Source organism: Seriola dumerili, unplaced genomic scaffold (assembly GCF_002260705.1).
Source record: "Seriola dumerili isolate Sdu_G_001 unplaced genomic scaffold, Sdu_1.0 BDQW01000025.1, whole genome shotgun sequence".
Classification (NCBI taxonomy): Eukaryota; Metazoa; Chordata; class Actinopteri; order Carangiformes; family Carangidae; genus Seriola; species Seriola dumerili.
The window spans coordinates 17106411-17125814 of NW_019174280.1; the positions used below are offsets into that span (position 1 = coordinate 17106411).

Here is a 19404-nt window from a genome sequence, read left to right on the forward strand (position 1 = left end):
GCTCCACTGGAATCCGCAGGTGGCCTGTGTGTATATGTCAAAGTCAGTGGAGCTTAACATGAATGAATGTAGACAATAATGTTTTTTAAATGTGGAGAAACACCTCTAACCCATAAGAAGAGACATGTGCAGGTCCTTATTCCTGATCTGGGCCTGGATTTACTGCAGCACCATTCTTATGAATCATGTGCAACATTTCAAATGAGACTGAAAATACTTCCACCGCCATATTTATGAAGCTTTCTGCATTCACTCAAAGAGCTGAAGCTCTCCTTAGAGAGGTATCATCATTTTATGACACTCAGAGCCATTAAATTAAAGTAATGACTTTTTGTAGTTCCCTTGTTGATGCAATGTGCATTTGGTGCATTCAAATGACAATTCCTCTTGGCCTGCATCAGCTGTGATGTTTAGCTAGTGAGCCCTTTATTTTAGGACAGTAGCAGCCCTTAAATGTGAATGTACCCTGAAAAAAAGATTGGCTGCTTTATCTTGTATGTGTATTATGAGCCTGGATGTGTTCATTTGTGTTTTTACAATTCCCTAGTTATGACTGCTTCCATTGGGAGTGTACACCAAGTATTGGTGAGGATGCATCATTTGTTTCATATGCCATTGACCCATGTTCCATCTTGTTCCCTCGTTCCATCTAAAGATAAAAGCTCAATAAATGCTTTATTAATTTGTCTTTCTTTCCCATATACCTTTCTGATTAAATATGTTGAGCTGGGTCTGAGTTTACATTTATATAAGATACTGTGAGGACAAAAATGGGCGCAAGCTGGTTTTAATAAGATCACAGGTTTCCTCTGAGGGATTTTTAAAATCTGGCTAGGCAAAAACTACTACAATGCCCCCACCTTACCTTCAGGCTTTAAAAACTGGAAAAGCAGTTATTGGGTATGTGAACAGCTTCTAAATCCAACTGCAAAGAGCTGAGCTCCACTGAGAGTGTTGACCAGGGACCAAAGAGAAGGGTGTTGCAGGTGCCGTTTCTTAAAAATAATTAAAAAAAAAAAAAAAAAGCCATCTTACCGCCACAATGTGCAGCAGAATGGCCCCACTTTTTCGTTCCTTGTTGGTGAAAAGGTCATCGGGGAACTCGTGTATTGCTGAGGAGAGAGGAAATGTCACGGTCACCACACATCAGCAGCATGACAGTGAGGTACATGTCCCCGCCCCGCCCTGAGAGGACCATGTGACTTCATGATGGATGTCAGTATGGCCCGGGATGCCATGGTGGTTCAGCAGGGTTACACGCAACTCATTTGGTTGCGGCACCTACGGGAGTGTTATTCCTTCTCTTCTATCTCTTTCCAGTAGATTATTTAATACAGCAAAAACCTCTCGTATACCTTAAAACAGGGCACCACAGCCAGAAAGGGTCAGATGCAAATTAAATAGCAGCCTGTGATCATCATCCAAAAAAAAAAACTGAAAACTCAAGACATCATCAAGGGCTTCAAATTTTTCAAAGGACTGAAATGGTTCAAAACATTTTCTGAAAATCATCTTCAGCCTCACCGCAACCAGTGACTTCTTACCTATTCAAGGAAAAAAAAAATAATAAAGAGAACAAGAATCAACCATCACATCTCTGAACTGTTGTAAAAAGGGCTTGGGCTATATTAAGAGCCTGAAGTCATACAGAATTAAAGCGAGCAGGCAGAAAAACCTCCCATGCTGAGGACTCATCATCCATCAGCCAGAGCTCCAGCTGGAACACTGTGTGATCATGGTACCACCATACGGCTCAGATCTCTGGGAGCACAGCCACTCCACAGTGCACCTGGCTGGAGACAGAAGCTGGTTGTTTCCCTGACGGGATCTGGCATCTGTGGGGAGCGGCCTCTGTCCGACCTGTCCCCGCTGGGCCCGAGCTGCAGGCCCACATCTCGTCTTGCCTTATAACAAGCCTGCAACATTACCAGCATATTGCTTACATAAGCTACAGCTATCTCTGAGCTACAGTTAGCCTTATACTGCAGCCAGGATAAACAAGACTAGGAGTCTCGAGCCATGGCTGTTTGAGGGTGTACTTAGTGCTTTCAGCTGAATGCCAACATCAGCATGCTGACATGCTTACAACGACAAACACGTTAATGTTTAGGGGCTAAAAAGTTTACCATGTTCCCAATCAAAGTGTAGCATATTAGTGAGTGATAAGGGAAAACTTCAGTTGCTAGTGACGCTAGATGAAAAGTCATAGGATCATAAAGGTCAGTGGGATTTGTTCTTTTGGGCAATGGTTCTCAAAGTGGGGTCCAGGGAACCCCAGGGGTCCTTGAGGGCGTTCCCAGCAAAATGGGAAATGATTTATTTTATTATTTATGTATTTCCTTCCATCCAAGTAACACAATGACAGACTATTATACTACGACTATTTTGGTCATTGGTTTCAAACACTTTCAGCAATAAAACATCTAAAAACAAACATTTTATCAGATGGGGGATATGGGACAAGATGTTATCAAATAAGGGTTCATTGTCTAATTTGTGTCAGTTCAGGGGTCCTTGATGTTAAAAAGTTTGAGAACCACTGCTTTAGGGACCATGAATCTCTACAAAATTTCATGGCAGTCCAGCCAATTGTTGTTCACATATTTGGACCAAAATGTAATGGGCCCAAAATGGACCAAAGTGGTTGATCAACAGTCTGACCGACCCTGGCCATCACTAGAACTGCTTTGCTGTTGTCCTATTTATACATAAGACTTTGAAAAACTCAAATACGCAGATGATGTAAGAAACAGCAGAACAATGCTGTTTACAACGGAACATAAAGGCAAGATTTAGGCCCTTGTCACATATGGACTCATGAAGCGGAACAGTGCTCACCTGAGACTTCTCACTGCATCTGTCCCCACCTCACCGATGTCTGTTTTTATGATTGTCGACGTTGTGTGTACACATGACTGCATCAGCGCAGCATTTGGAACACTGCACAGGCAAATCAAATACTCCGCAGGATGTAGTCCAAGCCCAATTAATCAACTGCATGCCTCCTGGATTTCATTCAATTACATCACGTATATGGAAATGTGGTACACTTTGCATCTCCATATGTCATCTAACACATTATCTTTGCCACAGAACAAAGAGGCACAACACAAAGAAACTACAACGCTATTTCTGGCAGTGGGACACAAATTAATCCGACCTTGATTTGTAGGAGATTTGGGATCTCGCAGGCGACACTGCAGCGCTCTGACTGCCTTCACGACACAGTAAATGAACCTGATTAGATTAAGGGACAGAATAACAAGTTGAATATATGAGTAATGTGGATCATGATCTTAATGTACAGTATAATGAGAAACTGGAGAACACCTGGATGACACTGAAAACACTGACTGTGGCTGGCAGCTTTATCTCATTTCATTTCTGACGGGTTTATGTGCTGAATGAAATGTGTCGGAAAGCCGACGGCCTCAAGCAAAGGCGCAATCAATTACAGGATTTGTCAGCTCTGCCCTCAGAGGTGACTGAAAACACACTGATGCCAATACAGAAGGCTAAACTCCTACTGATACCTCATGGACAAACAACACCACAACCATATATTATTCTAGCTCCACAAGGTTGCCTGTTAAACTTCTGAAAAACACGGGAAAAATATCAGGTTTAAATTCCCTGCTAAGTCTTTTCACCTCCTGCTGGCATGTTCAGCTAACAGCCTTGTAGGTCTTCCATTAATCAATAATTAAATGCCATAGCCATCCATGTTCTTCAGTTACCCGTTCAGCCCCCTTGCTGCTATGTACAATCAGCTCTAGCTGAGTGTGTTAAAAATAGGTGATCACAAAAGGTGTTTAAAGGGCGCCAGCACTGGGACAGCTGAGATATGACAGGCAGGCTGGGGTCACCTCCCAGTCCCTGTAAACACTCAACCAGACAACGTCTGCAGGGTTCGTCTGTGTCTCCTCACTGTAGAGGTCAAACCGGACATGAACATGCTTCCACAGCCATTCCCCACACAAGGACAGGACAGGATGTACACACAGCGGAGGGACGACGGACAGACTGCTTAAGTGATGCATCTCAAATGAGGTCCATAAATAGAATCATAAATAATATGGAGCTCAGTTGAATCAAATGTCATTTTGACAGAAATGGAGGAAATAAATTGGAGAAGGCATATCGTCAAGATGCCTTGGGGATGTATACATTGCAGAAATCCTTAGCCGACAGCTAAAATCAAATCCGGGGTTTATTTTCGAATCTTTAATGATGACTGAACGTGTGCAGGTTACAGCTTCTTGAAAGCAGAGAGTTTAGGGCTACGACTAACAATTATTTTCATTATCGATTAATCTGCTGATTATATTCTGCACATCTGAAAAAAAAAAAAAAAAAAAAAAAAGTTTAAATTTTTATCTATCCTGCTGTTCTTGTGTTTGTATGGGGCTGCTGTCTTTTTTCGGAGGCAGCAAGGAAGTGCGAACGAGGGACGTCTGGACTGGCAGGGCATCCTTTTTAGAAGCTAAGCTACAAATCTATAAATAAACTCCGGATTCTCTGTTTGGACACCTGACTGTGCCGCTTATGCAAGAAATTACTGGCAACACTTTTGTTCATCTGTCTCCCCAACACCCTCTTCCTCATCTTACACCCCAGAAGTAATTACAAGTCCACACAGAGTAGTCACAAGAAGTGTTGGGAGGATTTTATGTAATGCAGTGTTGCCACCCTCCACTGTAATACTTTGAAGGCCAACACTGACTACATTGTCATCAGTCAGGGACAGTACAGAAATTATTATGAAGGGGAGGTGTGTGTGTGTGTGTGTGTGGGGGGGGTGCTTTAATGTGCACAGCGGGCTATAAAGGAATGCACAGCACAGCAGTCCTGTGTGCTTGCCTATCATACTCAGCTATACCTCAATCGGTCAGCTTTTTGAGAAAGCGAGAACAGAGTGGTTTTAACATTATCTTTAACAGTCACTCCCACATTCACAACAAGGAAAAAGTTGTAACATGTAATATGAAGTTAATCCATAATATTTAAAAATTCAGCTTGGGCCACTCATAGTGACAGTCACAATTTTTTGCTTAGCAGCTTTTTATTTGGAAAACACACTGGAATATTCACCATTTTGTTATATTTGCCATAAATACACCTATTTTTAAATTTTTTAATGTATGAATAGTGGTTAAGCGAAAACCGTTGCTCCATTAAAACATTGTGGTTTATTCTTTGTGTTTTGCCTCTTTTAGTTATTAATGATCAAATAAAATGAACCAATTTAATACTGTTCTATTATTTTGGAGACATTTGGGGGGAGAGAATTGCAGGGTTTTATCTTAGTCAGGTTAAAAGAAAATAACCCAGGTGAGTGCTTTCCTTTTTAAAAAAAGAAAGTGAAACTTGAGGTTCGGCCCCCCTCCATAGCACCAATCATTTTAGCACAGTCCCTAAAACCCAGTTTCATAAGATTCATGCTTTTATTAGATGTACTGTATGTACTTTTGTGGATTTATAGCACTGCTTGCTCTAGGGCTGTAAAATCAGTGATTTAAAAATAAATAAATAAAACAATAAATTCAAAAATCTCAATTTCGTCTCTACACAGGCCACTTTCCACGGTTTTAAGTCTTGGTTAATATACAAAAATCCCCACAGATAACCTTAATATACTGATGTATTAAAGCTAATGCTAAAGAGCCTGCGGGCCATTCTTTACATTTGTGCAATTATTATTCCATAATCTGGTAATATTCCAGATAATATGGTGCCGTTACATAATGGAGCTCAGTATCAGGTGCCGTCTGTTGCCCCAGAGGAGGACTGGCAGGACTAGGGATGTGCATTTTCAGTAATTTCAATATTCGAGTACTCATTACCTTATGAACGTTATTTATATATATTCGGACACGAACCTTCCCAACCAAGCCCACTGTTTGGCTGTCAGAGAACATGATATGCAAGTTTAACGCCACATATCTTGCACTGCACGTTATTGTTGTCTTTTTTAATCAAAGTATTTCCAGACATCACTTTTCCTGGTCACGGCTGCCATGGTGCACGTAACACCAACTGAGTTGTAGCCAAAAACAACATGTGCGCAGGTGCGCGAGTGGTTAAACGCTACTAGAATAATGACGTCAACAACTCATACCCATCCCTAGGCAGGACAGTGCACAGAACAGGGCAGTCTTCACCCAACACTCACACGGTTCTGGCCTGCACAACAACAAAAAAAAAAACCTAATTATAGATACACAGACAGATGAAGTCATGCAAACACCACATTCCAAAACCGCATGGTCTACTAAATCTCAAAAAACATCATTCTGATAGGGAGGGGAAAAAAAAATCTGAATGACATAATATATTAAAAACAGCCAAATGAAAATATGATGTGAACGACATGTTTTGGCAGAGCGCCTGGTGCTACCTTCTGTCACAGCCTGCGCTCCGACCCACAGACCGGTCAGGTCATTAACAGAATACAACTGGCACTTCAGTACAGTAATCAAGAGACTCTTCAGAGGAGAATGCTTCCTCTGGGTCATTATTAGCCCATTAGATAATTGGCTTAGTGACTCGACTGCGACTGACATCAGCCATTCTTGTAAACATGACGAAGCCATCACATGTCGCCTTGTGGGGGAAAATCTTTAGGTCACACAGAGACAATAAGTTCTGAAAAGTGCAGGGGCTTGGTTGACTCTAAACGCACGATTATCCTCTTGTTGTTTTCACATGTTCAAACATCACATGTACAACTGCTGTCACATGGGCCATGTAAGCACTTAAACATAATTTCACCTGCATGAACACACTCACATTCCTACTACACTTCTACTTTTAGCATAAATTCCCATCAGCCTCTATGCGACTGTGTGTGTAAGTAGTCAGTGTTGGTGGACCAGGTTCAATAACCTAAAGGGGACACCGCTGTGAGACGTACGCTTTCAACTGTGAAAAAGAGAAACAGGTAAACAACTCCCTCGGGGTGAAGGTATGGATCTGCAACAACAAAGAGAACAGAGCTACCTTGCGGCTGTGACTACACACTTTCAATACCTGTCCCATTGTTCGTTCTAGCCTCAGTTTTAATAAAAAAGGTACTCCACGCTGGCCAAAAGCTCAATGGGATGAGACTTTATGAGAACAAAAAAACGCAGCAAATCACAAGCAGAGCAGAATGTGAATGAATGAATACACAAAGAGGTCAGGCATGTTTGAACTGCACGGAGCGGAAAGTGCTCTGTGCAGGTGCTCGTGCCCGCGTTCGCCTCTCTGTGCTGCATTGTTCGACTGTTGGCATGCAAGCAAGAAGCAAAGAGAGGTCAGTTTCCATTATGCACCGCAGCATAATCCCCCGCTTGTGTAATTCCCTTTTAAAAAGCCTCCTTCTGGTGTTTCCCTGGAGTTGACAAACCTGCAGCCCGCTACCCGCTGGCAGCTTTACTCCCCATGCTGCCGCCAAATTTCTTGCCTGCTGCCCCCCAAAAATAACTCGGTATCGGCCCAACCTCCATTTGCCTCAAATCCTGCCTTTTTTCTTTGAGCCAAGAACAGAACTCGTGCACAAAAATGTACATTCAAAAAAAACCAAAACAAACAAACAAAAAACAAATCAAACTGCAACACATGCAAGCCAGAGTTAAAACTTCCTCCTCTCCCACGACCGCCTCTTATACCTAACGTGCAACATGTGCATCCCCCTGCCCATGAGCAGATTAGTGCCATATCTAAAAACCACTATAATCAAATCCCATCGGATTAATTCATAGTACAAACCAAGCCATACAAAAACCTTTGCTTTGTTGTATTCACGTACTTTTTGCACTGCCATCTACTTCTACCAGGCCAATTATGCCACTCAAGTGGGAGTTTTCAATATATGGTATTAGCATCATCTTTATTAAAGGCAAATTATTCCTCCTACAGAACATTAGCCACGGTGTTCTGCCCCCTCGCCAATTTTCTGTGCTGCACGGTTGGCATCAGTCGGTCCCACATGGGAGGGGATACATACAAGAGAGCATAATCTAATATTCTGGAGTCCCCATGTAAACCTCAAGTCTTTTCTCAGCAAACACACACCACTCATCATGTTCCTCTCACAGCCTGGGAGATTTAATAAACGTTTGAATTCTGAAATAAAAAACAGCCATTAAATTATTACTACTTGTCAAATTTTGGTGAAGAAGTCAAAGTGCATTTGTTCCATTTGTCATAGGATTGCTAAAAGGGAAATGAATCTCAAGGGGTGGTATGACTCAAGGTCTGCATGTGACGGTTAACAAAGACTATTCAGAGGTTGCATCAGCCCATTGCAGTGTGATTTAGTCCTTTGTAGATTACAAGCATGCGTTGTAATCAAGCGGGAGCACAAAAAACTGTTTGGACAGCACCTTGTGGAGTTATTACTGAACGGCCAATAAAAAAAGCACTTATGATGAATGGCTGCCTTAGTCTTGGGACAAGCAAAAAGGCATTAGCACCCCATGAACCCAGAGAAGGGCTCCCTTGCTGATCAGAGAAATAATGATGAGGAGAAGGTACAGAGACCAAAGCTGACCGAGTGTAATCTATGCAGCCCACAAACAGCGGCCTAATTAAACAGAGCGTCAGATGTTGCACACACTCAGCATAAAAGTAAAAGCCTCCAATAATAATTCTCATCCTGTCTAACCTGGGTCCATCCATGGTTACTGCCCCCCCCCCGTGAGGTGCAGACCAGCACCATCACTGGTCCATTGCTGGCTCTGGACAAACAACTGCATGGGGAATCAAGACACACACACACACATCTGTGATACAAACATGTGTCTCACTTATTGGGAGAATAGTCTATTCACTTCTTGGGAAATGTGTGGATAGTAAACAAGTTTGTCATCCTGGAAAGATCATTTACTTTTCCACCAACACTATGAACAGCCAGTCCGAGTCAGTCCTCCTTGTTTCCCTGATGAAATTCTTTCATTAACAATAATTCCACCCTGACAAGTGCTACATGAACAACTAGTTAATTGCAGTCATTCAAACCTCATCAGTTCTCAACCATCTTTATTCAAACATTACTGTTTCACCCACTGTTAGAAAACAGCACAACCTTGTTATTTCACCAGGGTGCAAATTGTGAGGTTGATTGTAATATCTGAAGTTGAAACATTATCTAAAATTACATTTTTTTCATTTTCTTGATACTCAGTGAAATCACTTGTTTTGTCTCGTTTCAAGATACTGACAATCATGTCTGCGCAAATTTCTTTAAAACCTATCAACCTCCACTGACAAGTACAATTGCCCTTGAATGAGGAAAAAAATCTGCCAACAGAATTTGGCATTAAAAGGGCTAAAGCTAAAAGTTAAAGCTAAAGTTTTCTCTGCCGCCGAACGTGGTTTCTTGCAGGGAGGAGTGGGTGGAGGTGATGTTTGCCTGACAAGAGCTTCAGCCATCGTTGTTCTTTATAATACAAGAGGTTATAATATACCCTGTGAGCAGCGCTATGTCTTCGGGGCAGATTGGAGACTGCAGTGAGTCACTATTGGAAAGTGATGAGGTGGGCCGGTGCTAGCTGGTTAGCATGCTAACTTAAATAGAAGAAAGGACGTGATAGAGACAAGAGTTAACACTGGTGTTTTGCAGCTCTTGGTGAGTACAGGAATGAAGGTTGATGCTGAACTCGCTGAACTGTTACTGCTAAAGCTGGCTATGTAACGATAGCAAAACTTACAAATAGCTCATTTAAAGTCTAAATGACTGTTTTATGCTTCAAAAATAGCCACAATAGATTGTAAAGGCAATATCAAAGTATTGAAAACATACTCTATCTATATAACAGTCTTGCACAATGACAATCAGAACCACACATGCTGCCCAAACTGACCAAAACCAGACAACCTGTCAGCTGAGGTGCCTCAAGACTGCAACTATGCCAGGGTTAATCCAGGGTTATTCACGAGACCAAGCCGCAAGAACAAAGAGTCATATGACCAGCCCACACTGATGAGGCAGAGCTGCAGTGGTGGGATAAGAGGAAGGAGGACTAGAGCCGATGAGGAATGTGAAGTACAGTGTGGTGCCTCCGGTGCTGTAGACATCTGAATGGAAAAAAAAAGGTAATCCTGGAGGATTAGGAGGAAAACTTCCAGCACATAATCTTGTCATTTGGCACATATTTCAATAGAAACTAACTGACTCTGAAAGAAAGTTCACATTTCAAATGGTAACAATGCTGTCAATTGTCAATGAAATGGGTGTTTGTTTAGCTTGTTTATACATAAAAACTGCAGGTTAACTAATCCGAGGGATTCTGCCTGCTGTGACCAGTAATGAAATAATAGCCAAAAAAAAAAAGTTAATTTTAACATTTCAAATTACTTCCAAATTGTCTGCGGTCTGGTGTCTTCTGTGTATTAGTCAAATACAAATAGTAATACAAATCCCAACACTGAGTCGCACCCCATTTAGCAAAATAATTATTCTCAGGGCTTAAAAATCCTCCTTCAACAAGTCTCCTTTCATCTAAATTCCCACCTTAGATTTAGATGTTTCTGTAATGAAGAGTCCATTAATTCTGTACAACCAATTGAGATTACAGCATCAGAAGTACATATATGTATCATGAAATGGCCAAACGGACTACATCTCTGACCTGGCAGATTTGATGCCAGACTTTTCCCACTGGGTCACACAGGAGCACAGAAAGTGAATCATAGTGTTTGTAAAAAGAAAACTAAATCACATTGAGGCAATTCAAATGACAAGGAAATAAAAAAGAACAAATAACAAGACAAACAATTGCTGTCTCCTGCCATTACTTTCAATCAATACGTTCATGAAAAACGTAGGTTTAATGTTTTTTCGTGGCCTGATGCAGATGTCAGCAGTGTCAGTGGAGCCGTCAGCATACAATCCAGTATAACTAATTATAGAGAATGCTGCTTCCTTGAAGTGTAACAAAGATGCTGTGAAATAATCAATGCTTGACCTTTTTAAATAGCCCTTCCAGAGCTTATTACAGCACAAGTGATCTAAACTGAGTCAGAACAACATAGACCCAACACGGAGGTGAATTAAAGCAGCAAACTCCACAACTAGTGTGCGTTACTTGAGTTTTCCCTATAGTTTTATTCATGTGTTTATTTTTCCTCCTAGAACAATACATCCCCTTAAACAGAGCAAAACAAAAAGATATGTGAATATAATGATCTTCAAACTGCGTTAGTCATGCCCTGAGTATTAATTAGTGGATTCTGAGCTGCTGATCATTAAAGATCAAGACCATGAAGTCTCTTGATCATTGAATGGAAATTAAAACGAATAATTTAAAGCTGTATTCATTGAATTTTAGCGACATGGGGGCAGCAGCCGATAATGCTATTATGGCAAGGTAGCATATACATTATTTAAAAAGTTGAGGGCCAGAAAACCAAAACAATGAGCTGAAGACACTAAAACGCCACACAGAGCTCAGGAAAATTGCAGCGTTGGGTGATAATTCTCTGTTGGTTTGTCACTACAAGCGACACCTTTCACATCACACAGCCATTTATACTATTGTTAAAATAAAAAAAGTTGATTAGTGCAGCTTTAATCTCAGAATAGTATACCTGGCTCTGAACAGTTCTTCGGCTCCGTTTCGTTGTCTGGTGCTGAAGCCATTAGCCGTCTTCCCCAGTGTTCCTGGTTCGGATGTCCCTCCACTAACATCCCATGGCCTGCAACAGAATACAAACAGCTTTGATTATCAGACATCCACATAAATACAGCATCTATGCTTGTTGCCAAATCTACAGCACACAACATGTTGGAGGTTCCTGCTCCTGGAACGAAATCTTTTTCTTTTGCTGCAGGGAAACCTTGAGACTCCATTTTGCATATCTGAAATACTGCAATCAAAACCTAACATGGCCACTCTTGCACAGAGCATCTTTCATGACCCAAAAGATCCATGATCATGAATGTGGTCATTTCTCAAAACAAGGGTGCTTTCCTTTAATCCCTTAAAAGTTTTCATTTATGTAGATATGACATTTTCATCCAGCAGCGGCAATAACACATCAAAATGCAGCTGCTGTGCCATTATGTTTTGGGACGGCAGAGTGGGAGGAGGAGCGTACAAGTTTCATTTTTTCATTAAACTGCTCTTAAGCCTCTGTAATGAGGACATAAAAAAACAGCAGTCCCAAATCTATTATGTAAAAATCATGCCAACGAGCTGAGCAGCAGTTTCAAACTTGAAATTTCCATAAAATGTCGCCATACAAATGCAACGCTGAATTGACAAAGCAGTAACTTACTGCAGGATGATTAAACAGTATCGTTGTAGACACAGTTATGAGCAGATCACTGGGGAATACCCCGAGGACTGATGGTCTGTGTTTCATGCCAGAGACCACCTCTGTCTGACTTTTAGTTGTAGGTTATACAACAACTGTGAAAGACTTTCTATGCAGCAGCAGACTCACATGATCTCAGTGTTTGTAAAGGTCTCCCTGACCATGTGAATGTCTCCTTATGATCAGCCAGTCTCAGCAGGCTAATTTCCCCTCTGGCAGTGTCTATGATGAACTAATGGTTCGAGACAAAGGAGACAACTACTACTTTAAAAAGGGCAACTAATTGAAGAGCATTGTCTAAATGCGTTTTTCAGGTCAGTGTATAACCATCGAGGAACAATTTGCTACACTCACAAGACACTACACTCAAATATTATATAGAGCATTGTAGAGCTAAAACAATGAAATGACATTTTATTGCAGATGTAACAGTATCAGTGAATATGCTGGCTGAAAAGTAACAAGTACATGCAGCACAAATACTTGAAAGATTAAGATGTTTGAGAGATCATATTCGCTATCAATCAATCTCTTGTTTATTTCTCCTTTGGTCCGATTTATGTAAAAATGAGAAACTTTTTAATGAGATGTGTTGATTTGATACAATAATATAAAGTTTTGTGGTGTAACATGAAGTGATATGCTGTCAAGAATTACAAGAAACTTTTGTGAAAACTGAATAATTTAGTGTCTAGTGATAATGAGAGAATATGTCATAACATGAACAATATCACATTATATGAAAAAGATCTGGTCAAAACAAGAAAAGTTCCTCGCTATGACAAGAAACTGAGTGAATTTTTTTTGTAACAGTAGCAGCAATACACTGCTGTAATAAAATAGTTTAAAAAGCCAAAGACAGTTAAACAAGGCCAAAGATGATGCCATTAAATTACTTGTTTTGTCCAACCAACGGTCCAACACCCAAAGATATTCTCTTTAATATCACAGAAGACAAAGACGACAAGGATTGGGAAGTTTAAACGAGTAAATGTGTAAAATTTGATTAAAAGATTATTTAAATAATTGATTATTATTTTTTGTCAGTCAACTTATCAGTTATTCAACTAATTGTTTCAGCCCTACTTTTCTGCAAAAAGCCTCTATTTACACATCCAGCGGACACGGAACAACATTGTGCCTCTGCCCACCCAACAAAGACTCACTCTACTTTTAGCCTCATTTTCCTCTCCACCAGCTCCTCAGGGAAATATCTGGCTCTCTAGCTGCTGAATACTCCATCATGTCCACCAACTAGTGGCTAACTGTGTCAATTTGCCATTTGGTGCTGAGCAGGTTAGTGTACACTGAGTTTGTTGAAGCTTCTGGCTGATAACAGCTCCCCCATTCTGCATTTTGAACTGCAGGGTTAATGAGCAACATTAAATGCAGTCATTTTCATTGTTATTATAAAAATATAGGTTAGGTCGGCTTTAAGGGATCCTTTTCAAAAGAGTTAATCTGCCAACATTGAAACACAAGACTGTCTTCATTACATGGCTGTCTATCCAGTACAGTTAGACAACCTGAAGATCAGCAGGCACTGGACAAGCAGATTGTACACGAGGCCACTGCAGCTGCTTCCCACAGTTCTCCAAAAGGCCAAACCCTCCAGTCATCGCTCCAACCTGTTCCTCCTCACTAACCAGCCCAGTTTCACTCCTCTGCTGCCCCTGGTCTCCTTTTTCATTCTATTCCTGCCATGCTGACAATATAACACTGTCCAATTTGATGTCAGGGGAAGGACATGGAAACATATGGACCCACTGTGCCAAGAGATTTCTGTCATACTTAATAAAAGAATTATGTGTATGGAACTGGGAGTGATCTTTCACACTTACACAACAAACTGGTTTGGACATTGTGGATTATTTCAATTTATTGGCTAATTGTGCATGACAGTCCATCATAAATGTAATTTCTCCAGGCAGTTGTTTGTGGAATCACCTCACCAGAACTATGTAATCTTTAGTTTTTAAAACACAGAATCTTTGACCATTTTCTGGAAGACTAAACAAGGCAGGACAACTGCGTGTGTGTGTGTATAAACGGGCCGTTCAATGTACTGCGCTCTCGCTGCCAAGAATCTGAAGAGGAAAACAAAGACGACGTGATTCTGTCAGTACTTCTAGGCAGGCTGGAGGTAAAATAAGGACTGCAGTCTGTTGTGGGCACAGCGTTGCTGGCTCATGCTACATCCACTTTACTCTCCAAGCCGACTCATTTTGATTAATCGTCTTATTCCTCGTGTTCAGTGACCAGTGTTCATAAGGAAATTTTGATTACTCCTGATTAATCCTTGATTGTGTGACAGCAGGAAATCTCAAAAATGTCACATACTTTTTGTAGAATTTGGTGCCAAGAATTTGACTTTGTGAACTGGGTCTGAGATCTGAGATAATCAATTAATCTAGTGCTTAAATAAACGATTAATCAGTTAGTTAAATTGTCAGAAAATTAATCAACAACTGCCAACAATTCATAATTTTGCAATTTATTTACAGAGCCAAAACAGAGTTTTTGAGTATTTGAATATCTTTTGGGACATTTTTCACAAATATCTGACGTTTTATGCGATAAACAATCACAAAATCACAGATTAATAAATAATGAAATTAATCACTAGGTGCAGCATGAAATTTATCATTTTATTCAGTCAACACATAAAAAGGCTTGTTACTGCTTTAAAGAAAATGCAAAGATGCGTCTTCTTTCCCTGATTTCGTGCTTAATACTTCGGTTCAGCTTCTGGTCATGCTAGGTAATTTGGTTTTGGGGTCTGGGGACTTGTGTTAGACATTTGATACTCCTTTGACACGTTACAAATTAAATGAAAATGATCGGATTTCGTCTGACAAAATATGAAGAAAATGATCATTTTGATTATCTAATAATCTGTCTAATGTTTTCTCGGTTCATTGTTTTGTCTGTAAAAGGTCAGAAAATAGTTGAAAATGGAGAAAGGTTGTAATAGCCCAAGGTGATGTATTCAGCTACCTTGTTGTATCTGGCCAACCGTCAGAAGAAAAAGAACCGAAAAAGATTAATCGATTATCAAAATAGTTGCCAATTAATTTTCTGTTGATCGATTGTTTCAGCTCGACATTTGATTGCAATTTCCAATTCCAATGTTTGCACCGGGTCAACTTATGTTGGGTGACTGATGGGGTGTCACAGCAAGATTTAGCATTGTTCAGAGTTGGTGGAGGTTTGCATTCTGTGCAACTTCCATTATCAACTTCTTAGTACATACACAGGAGAGAAGCCAACCTGAAATCCTAAATACTGCAATGCAAAAAAAAAAGAGGAACTAAATTTACATGGTTACACTGGAGCAGAAACAAATGAGCTAAAATGGGCTCAAAAAAATGCCATGACTACACCTCCAGCAGGACTGTACTGAGTAGCAGAGGAACAGAATACCATGGTACTAATGTCATCCCCCAGATTTTTTTCAATCAGCTCAGGAAGGAGATGGACCAAGGACAGCCATCCATCGATCTCCCTGTGCTATGAACGCACTCTTACATGAGTGCTCAACATCTCCAGCACAGCCTGCCCCCACACTCCCCTCCCCCAACGCCATCAGCCTACTGCAGCTACCTGTCAGAGCTCAGCCCTGCCCTGCTTCTCAAAAACACCTGTTCTGGTCTCCCATGCGCAGCTCCATCACACATGCACACACGCAGCCCGATCAGCAAGCACGACAGCATGTTGTGCCCCACCCCTCTTTATAGAGATGTAACCCGGGCGTAGTACATCAAATCCCATCCATCTGGACCATTCAGCACGTCAACACCCCCCCCCCCCCCCCCCCCTACACTACTATCAATCAAAATGTGTGGCAAACACAGGGCACAGGTTTGTTACTGTGACATGACAAATGCTTGCTTCTGTTGTGATGGCTGAAAGATGAGAAGGCCACAGCTATTCAGTTAGACAGATCTGATTATGGTGAGCTTTGGGTCTCGTGGGTTCCGAGGGTATTTCACTTTCTCTCTCATCAAACACTTTCTCATGCATGTCACCTTGAAATCCCACCACCACCACCACCGCTGGTCAAACAGTTGCCTGAAATTCACAAGAAGCGCCTTCTGTCAAATAACTCCACATGACAAACCACAGTGTGGGTCAGGCGAACTTGATTAAATGAAAAAGAAAAAAAAAAGGCAAGCCATTAGTGACTGTGTTGGGGGGGGGGGGGAGGGGGGGGGGGGCTTACTTTGGCTCCCACAGCCTGCCTTTGGAGATAGGAGATTTGCACTCGCCTGTATGATATCATTCCAGAATAATCTTTTAAGCCTCTTGTTGTTTTTAATGTAATTAATAAAACTCCCGATACATCCGTTAGAGATCTACAGTCAGGCAGTAGCTGTGGTGAATTTACAGCCGTGTTCAGCCCTGAGGCCTAAGTGGATGCAGATGGACAGATCCCACGACAGGGTCTGGGGCTGAGGCTTAGGGTTAGAAGCACTTTGAGGGGGGGGGGGGAAAGGGGGGGGGGGGGGGGGGGGACCATGCCATCCTCTCTTTCATGCAAAAATTCCTGACTTAAATGTAGCAATAAGGCTCACCTCCATAGCAGCTCAACTAAAACATGTTCATCAAAAATTCATGTTGGCACTGAACTCGGCCTTATAGTTCTGTCCTGGGTGTGTGCGGTTTGTAGTTAACCTCTGATCCCAGTGGTGTGTCAGTTATCATTCTTCACCAGCAAAATGTCAAGGTTGGTCGTTAGATTACATAACAGTGTGTGAGGCTGTGTGGGATGCTCTGCGTGTCAGTGTTTGCACGGGCCTGAGGTAAGAGTTTTCACATGTGTGCATGGGAGGGCATGCTGTTTGGAAAGAGTGTGTGTGTGCGTGCATGGGGAAGCATCACACGCATCACGCATGATCAGCGCACACCTCGGACATCAGCTATGAATATTGCAACATCGAGCAAAGCGAACAGCATCTCTGTTCATCCGCCCTCTTTCCTAAATGATCGTCAGTGGCCTCTGCGTAAAAAATCGGCATCCCTCAATCGCCATGCCTTAACCTGGCAGCAGCGTGATGATGCTGGAGTGTGATTGAGGTTGTCCAGTGTGTGCAATGGTGTGTGTGTGTGTGAAGCCCCGGGCCAGACACGATGATGCCAGCATTAACCACGAACCTGAGCTCCAGTGTTGTGTGACTGACGACATGCGCCTGGCGCCAGAAAAAAAACAACACAAAGAGCCACATTTTGGAGAGAAAATGGGGCCAATGCGAAAACAAACCAGAACCCTGATTGGGTTCGTTCTGGGGTCGGTTACTTGATCGGTGCGTGCATGAGCAGCGTGAGGTGCGCTTGTGCCGTGATTATGAGCCTGCCTCTCAAATTAAAAAACGTGCCGCTGCCACAAGCGCGCACACTGCGGCATATACGAACAAACAGACGCAGGAGTTCACCAACACTGAGATAATAAAAAAAAAAATAAAAAAAATCCTGTGACCTGACAGTAACATGTGCAGCTGACTTTTTCTACTGAGTGCGTTGGGCCAGGAACGCTGAACGCATTCTATGCTTATTTTATGCAAACTACACTTCACCCAAATGGGCACAAAAACCACAATCAGGGGCATCACATACGCATTTTGGACAGGAAGGTGGACCTGCTCCAGTTTGAAAACGCAAACGAATATCATGTTTTGATCGCATGCCCTTGACATTAAAGCCTATTGGCTTGTTACTGTGATCGATAGGAGCGAGCTGTGTGATTACAATGAACTGATGTGCATGTGGATGCGTGATTACACTGCAGATTTCTGAGCTGTTTCGCTCCGTCCTCGGCTCTCTATGCCCCCGGTGCATCTCAGCAGTCTCTCCCCACTCACCTGTCTTGGTCAACAGCGCCGACATGCTCCACGCCACGAAGAGGACACTGCAGATAAAGCACACCTGAACGAAAAGCATCTCCCTCCTCTTGCGAACTTTGAATATCTTCGCAATTATTGTCTTTTTAGACGCGCTCACGGTGTCGGTGTCGTCCCGCTCCATGCTTCGCTGCTCGACCGGCGGCCACTTTCCCCCTTTTTTTTTTTTCTTTTTTTTTTTTTGCGTCCTTGAGAGCCGAAGAAACTGCCGCCCCGCTTTTCTCTTCACACGGAACAGAGTCGGGATGTGGTCCTCATTTCAAGCCGTCCAGGGCGCAGATGGAGAGTGTAGTGAAGCGGACAGTGTCCCCCCTCCTCCTCCTTTCTTGTCTCCGCCGCTGAGAAGATGCCTCTCTGCTGCTGGGGCTGGTAGACTGGGCAATGACACGGCGGTCAAATTCCGATATAGGGCACAAAAATCAATTCAGCGATGCTCCTGAATTCGGATTCTGCGAGAGGACTTGTATCGGAAGAGCTCCCATTGTCACGCGCATCCTTCCTGTCCCGTGAAGAAAAAAGAAAAAATATCAGCTGCAATATCCTCTCTCCGTGTAGTTTCTGTGTTTGGCATGAAATGCGTCAATGTCCAGTCACAAACGTGGAGTCGCTCAGCTGCGCCGTATCGCGGTCTCCACGCACCTGTGAGCCTGTTAAGTGAAACCAATCTGTGTTCATCAAGGTTAATTGTTAAATTCGGCCAGCAGTCGCGCCGCTCGCCTCGCTCGGGCGCCTCCCCCTCCACATGAATTCCTCCTCAGTGCAGAAAAGCCGCGTGCACATTGGGGGGGGCGAGAGAGCGAGCGAGAGAGAGAGAGACCGTCAGCTCCTCTGTGCTTCCCAGCTTTCCTCCTACTCTGCGCCCTTCCCCCCCCCCCCACCCCCCTTCTCAATCAAACCCTTTAACTTTCCCGAGGATTGCATGTGCAAACAGCGTGTGAAAAAAAAAACATGCTTTGCTTGCTCTATCTCTCCACTGCCAAACCTGGAAACCCCCAAACAGCTGCCCATCGATCACTGGCGATTTTTCACGTTATTTGTGCATCGCCGTGAGATCAAACGTTCAGGTTGAGAAAAACCCTATCATGCTACTCAAAACAAGACACCCTGTATCTCACCACTGCTCTGTTATGAAACCAAATCCAATATATTTCTGGGTCCCGAGCACAGCCCCTTTAATAACTGGCCTACAAGTCACCTGCTATCCTCA

The 19404-nt window shown here is 42.4% G+C and overlaps 1 protein-coding gene across 2 annotated transcripts in view; it reads right to left on the minus strand.

The window, feature by feature from the left end:
- Positions 1–18382, minus strand: part of slc24a4 (solute carrier family 24 member 4) — a 33346-nt gene extending 14964 nt beyond the window's left edge. For both annotated transcript variants that reach the window (XM_022737820.1, XM_022737819.1), the window contains exons 1-3: positions 18159–18382; positions 11572–11679; positions 1036–1112 (exon numbers count right to left, since the gene is read on the minus strand). In XM_022737820.1, coding sequence (XP_022593541.1) covers positions 1036–1112; positions 11572–11679; positions 18159–18321 — 348 coding nt within the window. In that variant the 5' untranslated portion in view covers positions 18322–18382. The remainder of the gene's footprint in view (positions 1–1035; positions 1113–11571; positions 11680–18158) is intronic.
- Between the last annotated feature and the right edge of the window lie 1022 nt (positions 18383–19404).